At 36.8% G+C, this 8,950-nt stretch overlaps 1 protein-coding gene across 1 annotated transcript; it reads left to right on the top strand.

The window, feature by feature from the left end:
- Positions 1-4,580: 4,580 nt before the first annotated feature.
- On the top strand, positions 4,581-7,086 carry LOC144648848 (beta-2 adrenergic receptor-like). Its single transcript, XM_078508295.1, has one exon. It carries the CDS (start codon positions 5,698-5,700, stop codon positions 6,712-6,714), a length of 1,017 nt encoding a protein of 338 aa, XP_078364421.1. The 5' UTR covers positions 4,581-5,697; the 3' UTR covers positions 6,715-7,086.
- The last annotated feature ends 1,864 nt before the right edge of the window (positions 7,087-8,950 follow it).

Genomic DNA, 8,950 nt, shown 5'->3' with positions numbered 1-8,950 from the left:
CAGTAATATAATAATAATAATAATAATTTGCTAATTTATATAGCGCATATTTTCATGTTCTGATCAATAGCGCTTTACATCTTATGAAAATAAAAATAAAGTTATAGATTATAAAAATACTTCTTAAAAAGATAAGTTTTAAGTTGAGATTTGAAACAGTCAAGTGATGTCGCTTGACGAAGCTCCACAGGTAGAACATTCCAAAGTTTCGGAGCTGCCACTGAAAATGATCTAGCTCCCAATGTTGACAGCATCTTTCCCTTGGGATGGTCCAATAAGGGCATGCCAGACCCATGCAGTAGACCCAAAACGTCTGGCATTTTCAAAACATTTGGCGCTAGAAAACAGAAAAAAATTCCAACTGAATGTCGCCACTATTGCTGTTAAGCTGCTTGTTTTGTTAGCTTCTGTTGCTTATTTGTCTTGGTACATTTTTAGGCGAGGACGTAGTCTCGAGCCTTATGCTAGGGCACGATCAAGTATTCATGTGATAATGTGAAATGTGAAAATTACTCCATTAACAATCTCGTTCCCAGAGTCCACGTTCTCCATTTATCGATGTGATGATTCGAACCGAAGGGGATTGGTAACTAAAAACGATTTGTTTGCGTCCGCCATCTTGGTTAGAAGCCTGATTAGTAGCTGATATTTTTTGCGCTCACTTACAAACATATTGAGATATCATAGTACACAAAAACCTTATCGACACACCGATAGGTCGAGGGACTAAACTAGATTGTGGTTTACGAGCTGGTTTCAGTGATCTGAACTACTGGCGACATTGTAACCTGAGCTTTAACTGAAAACGAGATGTGCAGAACAAGTGTACTGCCATAACTGCTGAGATGAGCTATCCAAAGTTTATATTTGCTTGTACTTTACTGAATACCGTATTGATGAATAACATAAGCTTAGTAGTCAAAGTGTTTATGGAATCGAAATAACAATTTTGAAAGGTTAAATATCTGCTAGATGTTGTTATATACTTAAATTTGCTGGAATTTATAGATCACTAAGCATTGAGAGAGCTTCATTCGCGATCCCTTCTGTCAACAGAACGTTTTCATTTAATACTAGGTGATTTTAACATTGATTTTAAAAATTGTGTACAAAGCAGCAGTAAATATAAACAAATGATTGTAAAATATGGATACAAACAAACTTATTTCAGGCTTAACCACTGATAATCTGAGTGATAACAGAACTACAATTGATCACATTTATACAAATCTAAATAAATCAAGAGTCTAAACTGACCTTTATAAAGCTGTGTGGTTAGCAACCAAATAAGTATGCTATAAAAACTAGTAAATGATTTAAGAAGCATAATGTACATGTAGAAAGATGTGTTTTGGAAAAAAGAAAAATTTAAGTGAATTCAGTAACTAATTAGGTTAGTTGTTGTAGTTAATCAGTCTTGGTGTCTAAACAAATATGTGTAAAACAATTATTAAATTTTTAACTATTGATTCTTTCTTTTATTATGTTTACAGAACAGAAACAAAAAACAACAGAAAACATCCAAAATACAGTTTTCAAAGAATCCACTGACTGCTGTGTTTTGTCCTAATTGCCTCAATATGTTTAATCTGCACTTTGTCAAGAAGCAGCATAAATGTGTGAATGTGGCTATTGCATTGGAACTGGTTATTGGCCTCTATTCTGCCTCCATGCAATATGTACTTATAAAAAGCCCAATCCTCACTATGAATGGCAGATATATTTAAACAAAACACAACGAAAACCATGTAGCAATAACACCTAAGTTAAAAAAAACTGTGTAAAACATCTCTAGATTTGCTACAGAAACACCCTTCAATTCAAATTCATCACTGGCATACCACTACCTACCACTGTATCAACTCTACGTCCTAGACTCCACATGTACTGTATTGGACTTACTTGCATCACAAATTGTACAGATCGTGCAAACAACTTTCAGCCCCATTTAAATTTAACAAGAGTAAATCAAGATACTATATCAACTTAACTTCCTGGAAACTTGTACTTCCTTGCACTGCCTGTTTTCCCTTTAAATGATATTAAGTTTTTGGACTTACTGGACAAAGCTTACGTTACAGATTGTACAGTCAGTGCAGACAACTTTAAACCAAATTTAAACAAGACGCAATCTAGATACATTATTTCAAGACATTTCTTCCTGCCAAAGTTGAGGAAGTTTCCTTGCTGTCTAGTAAAGTTACAAAATATGTTGCATTTCCATTGCCCCAAATCCACAACTAAAAACTACACCGGAAAACCATGTACTGTATTTTAGAATTTTATTTACCTAACAAACCCATTTTTCCCCCTCGATAGCAAATGACTCAGTGTCTCAAATTTCGACTTACATTGAGGAGCCCCAAAGGGTGACCACTTTAAATGTATTTACATTCTTCCTTGCAGATTTTATCCAATCAGAAGCTTTTCACAGCTTTTGATTTGAAAACGACTGCATGAAAGAATGTGAATTAATTAAAAGTGGTTTCACATTTGGGCTCCTTGGTGTAAATTACACTGAAATCGACGATATCAATTTTGGTGTTGAATTACTTGGGTATCTTTTGGGCTCACATTTTCACTCAATTGACATTTTTGGCTTTGTCAGTGTAAATTGCCCATTTCAAAATCACATGATGCTCCCCAAAGAACTTGTTTTTAACTATCTGAATACCAAGAGAATTTTTCTGAATTTGAAAGAAGTGATTCTCAAGAGGGATGTCACAGTCTGAAATAGGACAACAAACAAACAAAGCCCCATAGGTCTATTCTCAGTTCTTTGTCTGGAATTTTTAACATACTGACTTGCTTTACTGGAACGTCCTCGCCTTAGTATGCATTGCATACCGGTTATTTTTTGAGAAATCGTTGAGATGAACATGTACATGTTTTTAACAACAGGATTGCTGAAAGATGGACGCACGCATGCAACGTTTCTCCTGTACTGCATGTACAGGAGAAAAACGGCTGCGATGGGAGACTATTATGTTGGAGCTGCCATGATCAATCCGAGACGTAATCATAAATGCATCAATAGTTAGTTGCTCTCGCGGTAAAATTATTTTTAAGGCAACACTGACTGTGGAAAGAGAGCATGCATGACTGACCAGCTAAAATTGAACTTAGGCTCAAGTTTCCCAACTGATTTCGTTTCGGAAAGATGTCTCACATAAAAACGCGTTTATTTTTCTAGGAAAAATAGGAAAAACAATTTGTCACTTGAATTGTGAGCGCCATGCTTGTCAAATGCACTTCCTTCGCCCACTTAAAATTTCTTTTCTCTGCCTTCCAAGCCGAGTCGATGGCGAGACAATAAGATGTCGAAGTTCCTCCTTTGTTTGAATTCCTCCTTTGTTGAATTATGCCTGGCCTTCGCCATTCTGTCACTTATACCCAGCTTATAGGATTCAAAACAGTATTCGTGCTGGAATATATAGTACGCATTCTTCAATCTACGTGCACGTGTTCAGTCGCCTAAAAACTTTATTCGACATTCAGTAATACTCAGGATGTCAGTTTTATTTCTTGCCATTCCACTTACAATAATCTCTTTTTTCTTGGGAGACGCAGTGGCCTAATGGTTAGCTCATTGGACTATGCATCAAGGCATCCGAGTTCAAGCGCTGACCGGAATAACTGTGTTGTGTTCTCGGGCAAAACACTTTAGTTTAAAGGTGTTTTTCTCTACCGGCAACTGTTAGAATGGCCCAACCTCTAATACTAGGATTGTTGGAGTGCCCTTCCCTTGGCCACTGTGACCCTTTTTTAAAAGCACAACATAGTCCACGTCATCATTTTTCTTAGCTTTTGTAACACATATGCACGGCTTTAGAAAGGCTACGACAGAGACTTGCGGCAGACGACATGGCGACAGAGCCGATGAAACGATAGAGTCAATATCTACCACAATCTCGGACGAACTTCAGTGGAGACAAACTCATTTCACAGATTTTTCGCGAATTTCTTGGCTTGCAAGCTGGCTAAAAATGTTATCCCGCTCTTCCCCTACCCAATGTCGTTTTATGAGTTTTGCAGTTCATTACTAAGGCTTTTTTTTCATAACACGACAACATTGAACTGTGGGAAGGGGCTAGAAAAATGAGCTTTGGTACCAAAATTAGCGGAAAAAAGTGTCTCAACAGGTTCGTCCGAGATTGCAGGTACCCATTCAAGTCTAGTTTAGACAATAATTTAATATAAATGTGAGAGTGTTTTCCTTAACACAAAACGAAACCCTTGGTAGAAGATCTCACCATCATGTGATATGAAAAGGAAGATGCCCTAAAGCTAAAGACTAAGAGGGCAAATAGAACTAAGAGAGCATTAATCATTGTAGTTATCGAAGGAATCAGTCCTCTAGTTTGTCAAACCTCCTCTTACGTTTTCCACTTCGGGTGAAATGTGAATGTTAAACAAGCTGAAGTCCATTCCTCAAACAATCTCACGCAAACTGAAGTTTAATATTATTTGCGAAGAAGGTTCTTTTATTGTCCATGATTGCGTGACCTGTGTACCTGCCGCACCAGTCAAATTCTTAAGTGTTTTCTTTTTTGCAAGCTTGAGGGTGGAAAGATAAAAAAGCGAAGCCACTATCGTGACCAATATTTACCTAATAATTATAACCTGTTTGTATTCTTTTTATTTTTGTGAAAAATTATATTCAATTCTGGTGTCAGTGGCTAACCACTCCCAGACAAATTGCCGACCAGAACCATAAATAGTTTTATTTCCACCTTTGATGTTCATCTCCGTAGTCAAAATAGAATTGGTGAATAATCAAGAATAAGCCCGTACAAAGCAATATCGATGAAGTTATGATGTGAAAACAAAATTCGTATAAAAGCAAATGAAAATGGTCTATTGTTACAAGTATCGATTCAAGAGTGTAAGTTAAAAGACTTTTGCGTCAGTAGCTATCCATAAGGTAGGTTTTCAAGGCGTTTAATCTTTGACTGAGATTGTTATCTATGACAATATTCACCTTGTATAATTGCGGTGAAGCACGTTTTGTAAAATTTCACTCATTTTCGTTGTGTGAAGCGACTTACGAGAAATACGAAACTGAATGCGCTTATCCAAGGACCAGTTTTTTTTTTTACAATAAATGTATGGTTAGTCAAAGTACTATGCCTAAGCTATCAATTTTTATCATAATTTATTCTGTTTTCCCGATCTCCATTTTTAAAATCCGTTTTTTAATCTTAATCGAAATCTTCATGACTGAGATAGCACAGCATGATTGAGATGGCACCGACGTTATGACCTTGATATAATTCCGGTAAAAAATATCTTTTTCACAATTGTGCTGTCTAAAGGAGCATTCCTTATTTCCTTCTTTTCTTTTGTCATTTCATGGATGTGAATTGCTAAAATTAATTCTAACTGTTGGTGCGCTCTGGATAAAGGACCGGTGGTGAATTGACTACGTTAATTAAAAAGACCCCAGGCCATTATTTACAAAGGCCTCGGTTTGTCTCTATAAATATCATGCAAATATTATCAATTTTTATCATTATATATTCCGTTTTCAGATTGTCCACTTAAAAGCGTTCTCCTGTTTAATTCGCCTTCACAAACTGCAGCGTTTGAAACAGGCAACATCATTTATAGACTGGACTTTTTTGCAAAACCAAGAACAATTTAGCAATTTATTGCCAGTTAAAGATCTGAGGTCTCTTCATTGACATATCGCATCATATGGCATCGTTCAATACAAGCTGCATGGAAAATATCTCAAGCAATGAAACTGAATCTAAACACGAAGACTCGCTTCTTCCTTGGCCATTGATTGTAATTTTGTCTTTGATGTGCCTGCTGATTGTTGCAGTAAATGGTCTCGTGTTCTTTTTGATCTACAAGAAGAAAACACTGAGAACACTTACCAACATGTTTCTCACTTCGTTGGCGTTTTCAGATCTCACGTCAGGTCTGGTGGGAATTCCTCTTCTCCTCATCTGTTTGGTGGCAGACATCATCAATGTATGCGTCTCGTCGACAATTTTTATTCGATTTACGGCCATCTCTTCGGTTTGCCACGTTCTGCTCATTGCTTGTGATCGCTACGTTTTTATAGTTCACAATATGAAGTACCATTTTCTTGTAACAAAACGGCGAGCGATCGTCGCTACTATTTTCATTTGGCCCTTTTCATTTCTAGTTTCTGTTATTCAGCTGTCTTGGCACAGTCTTGAAGAAGCAGCTTTGACGAAATTTGAGGAGAAAACAGAAGACATTGATATACAGTACAGCATAACTTGCATTGTGTTCTTCTTTGGAGTTCCTCTGATGTCAATGTGCTATATTTACGGTCGCATATTTTACATTTCCTTTACACGCAACAAAAATGATCGTGAATTGAGTAAGAATCTTCAGCAGCCCTCCCGATCGGTCCTTCACGAGTGGCGAGGCCGTAGCGTTTTAGTGATCGCAATGGTGATTTTCGCTGGCTGTTGGTTGCCATTCTTTTTAATGATGATTGATGAACACACGGAAACATCACAGTTATCTCCTATGCCACTCTGGGTAAATCGTCTGCTGATATTTCTCGGCTTCATCCCCCCGCTGTTGAACCCAATACTGTGCACATTAGCAAAAAAGGATTTTCGACGCGCATTAAAAGAAGTGTTGATGCAAAGGGAAGCACCGCATCAGTGTGAAAGCAAGGTACATTTTCAAGTCGCCCGCAATCGGTCAAAAGAGGCAGTGAGAGTGTAGAAGGTGAATGAGGGGAAGAAGGAAGTAACGATGTGATAAAATGAAAAAAAACACGCCAAAATAAGAATAATTAATGTAAAATATGAAATTAATGTGGTGTATATAGTGAAAGAAAATAATAAAATAATAAATTATCTTTAAATAACGCATGTATTAAAGTTTCTAAAAAGTAACTAAAGAACTGAAGAGCTCTCGTAATTGTTTCTTTATGTTTAGATGTACGTGATCGATTATCATCAATCTAGACTGATGACGAGATTTTACGACTTCCTCTTTTCATTAGCTCATAATTTTATTGCTAACGTGTAAGTTTTTGCAAAATGTCTGTTTTTCTTGCAATACAAATAAAGCTACTGGTTGTTGTTGTTATTCCATTGCGGTTCCACATAATGTTTATTTGCTGAAGACCGCTTACACGACACTTTCCTGTAACCTCTATCAATCCAACTCTACTTGCTCGGAGGGCATTATATTATTTTCGTGATTTTGTGTGACATGGCACTTGCCGCTGTCGTCAAATGTATGTAGAGAGATTAAGCATGACGTTATACGGCAAACGGCAAACGAGAGCTTGCCTTTCATTTTGTTACCTTTTTACGGAATTCTAAAATTAATCCCTCATAAAATAGGGGGGGGGGGGGGGATTCCATAGTCACGACAAACACAAAACTACTCATTTCCGCGTACGAACGCCAAACGGCAGACGGCAGAAGTTGAATTTTTTGCCGTTTGCGGGAAAAATAAACGCCATGCTTAACCTCTCTTTTGTTAAACGACGTCAAAAAGACAAAACAAGACAAAAAAAAAAAAACAAACCAAACCAAAAACAAACAAACTAACAAAACAGCAGGCCGTAGGCTTGAAGAAAAATCAATAAAACGGGCGACTTTCTTGACCAACACCTACCCATAGTTGAAATCTGCTTAAACTGTTTTCATTATTTTGAAACATCTCATTTTTTTCGGGTGTCACTGGCTAGCCATTTTAAGACAAGTTGCCGAACAGAGCCACAAAAAATTAATAGTTTTATTTCCATAAAGGTTAAATTAAATACGTACTTGAATGAATGCCGATAATGGTTCTTGTATAGCGCATTTACAAAGCTCATTGGTTGAGGTGGCATTGATTGAGGTTACTTAACACAGGCTCTATTCGAACGCACATTTCGCCATTCTCAAGTAGTGTCGTCTATGGAAATAAGTAATGGTACATTTTAAGGCGAGTTTACACGTGCAATTTTTATTTGACAATTTATTGTTTGTGTAGATGAGAAATTTGGCCAATTTTTATGTGACAAATATATTTGTTGACAAGCTGTCGTGTTAGATTTTATGTGACAAATAAAAGTTGTTACATCACGTGAAAATTGCTCGTGTAGACGACTGTCACATAAAGTGGCAAATACTGCGTCAGAATATGTGGTGCCAAATCTTCCAAACTCCCAGTGGAGAATTATCATTGCATTTCATTAATTTCTATTAAGTTTTTCTACTAATAATTTAATTTTGGTATTTCTGCCATTTTTCATTTTTTTCATTTTTTTTCCCTTTTTCTTTTTACTATTATCTTTTTGCTGTTGTTGTTGTTGTACATACGTGTTTAAGAATTATTTGTTCTGTAATCTGCCACCTTAATTAATTGTGTAAAATCGTAAAATGTCAAATGCCTCTTTTCTGACGTTGTATTTATTTTAAATTAATAAATGGTGGTAACCCAACTAGTTTAGCTTTTTAGTTATTTTGGGTGACCAGCAACTGTATGTATTTTTAATTTATTTATTGTTTAAACATTTCTTTGTAATTTTACAGTTCAAATAAACTTTGTTATTGTTGTTGTTGTTGGACACTGTGAGCACGTATCTCTTTGCGTATCTCTACTGTCCAAGGTCATTACTGGCGCACTTAACTTTGGATTGCTGACAAATAATTGCTGTGTCATCTTCACGATCAAATATATTTGTCACATAAAGACAATAAGAAAGATATTATCCAGTCAGTGACATAAGCAACTCTGAAAACTTCCAAGTTCTCCCAACAGGAGTCAAACCTATGACCTTCCGCACACTGGTCGGACGCTCTACCACTGAGTTATAGGGGACTCGAGCTTGTTTCACAGACTGTATAATATCGTTCTTATGTTCGAAAGAAATATCGTCCCAGCCTCGTCCCCAGGCCATACCGCGCTATGCGAGTGAGCGGAGGAGGACTGGAACCGAGCGCGATAGCGCGAGGCCTGG

The sequence above is a fragment of the Oculina patagonica genome, chromosome 4, assembly GCF_052425735.1.
Source record: "Oculina patagonica isolate OP01 chromosome 4, crgOcupat, whole genome shotgun sequence".
Lineage (NCBI taxonomy): Eukaryota > Metazoa > Cnidaria > Anthozoa > Scleractinia > Oculinidae > Oculina > Oculina patagonica.
This window is presented reverse-complemented; position numbering and strand designations above follow the sequence as displayed.

Coding starts and splice junctions, on each gene's coding strand:
- LOC144648848 (XM_078508295.1), top strand. CDS start 5,698: ATGGCATCGTTCAATACAAGCTGCATGGAAAATATCTCAAGCAATGAA.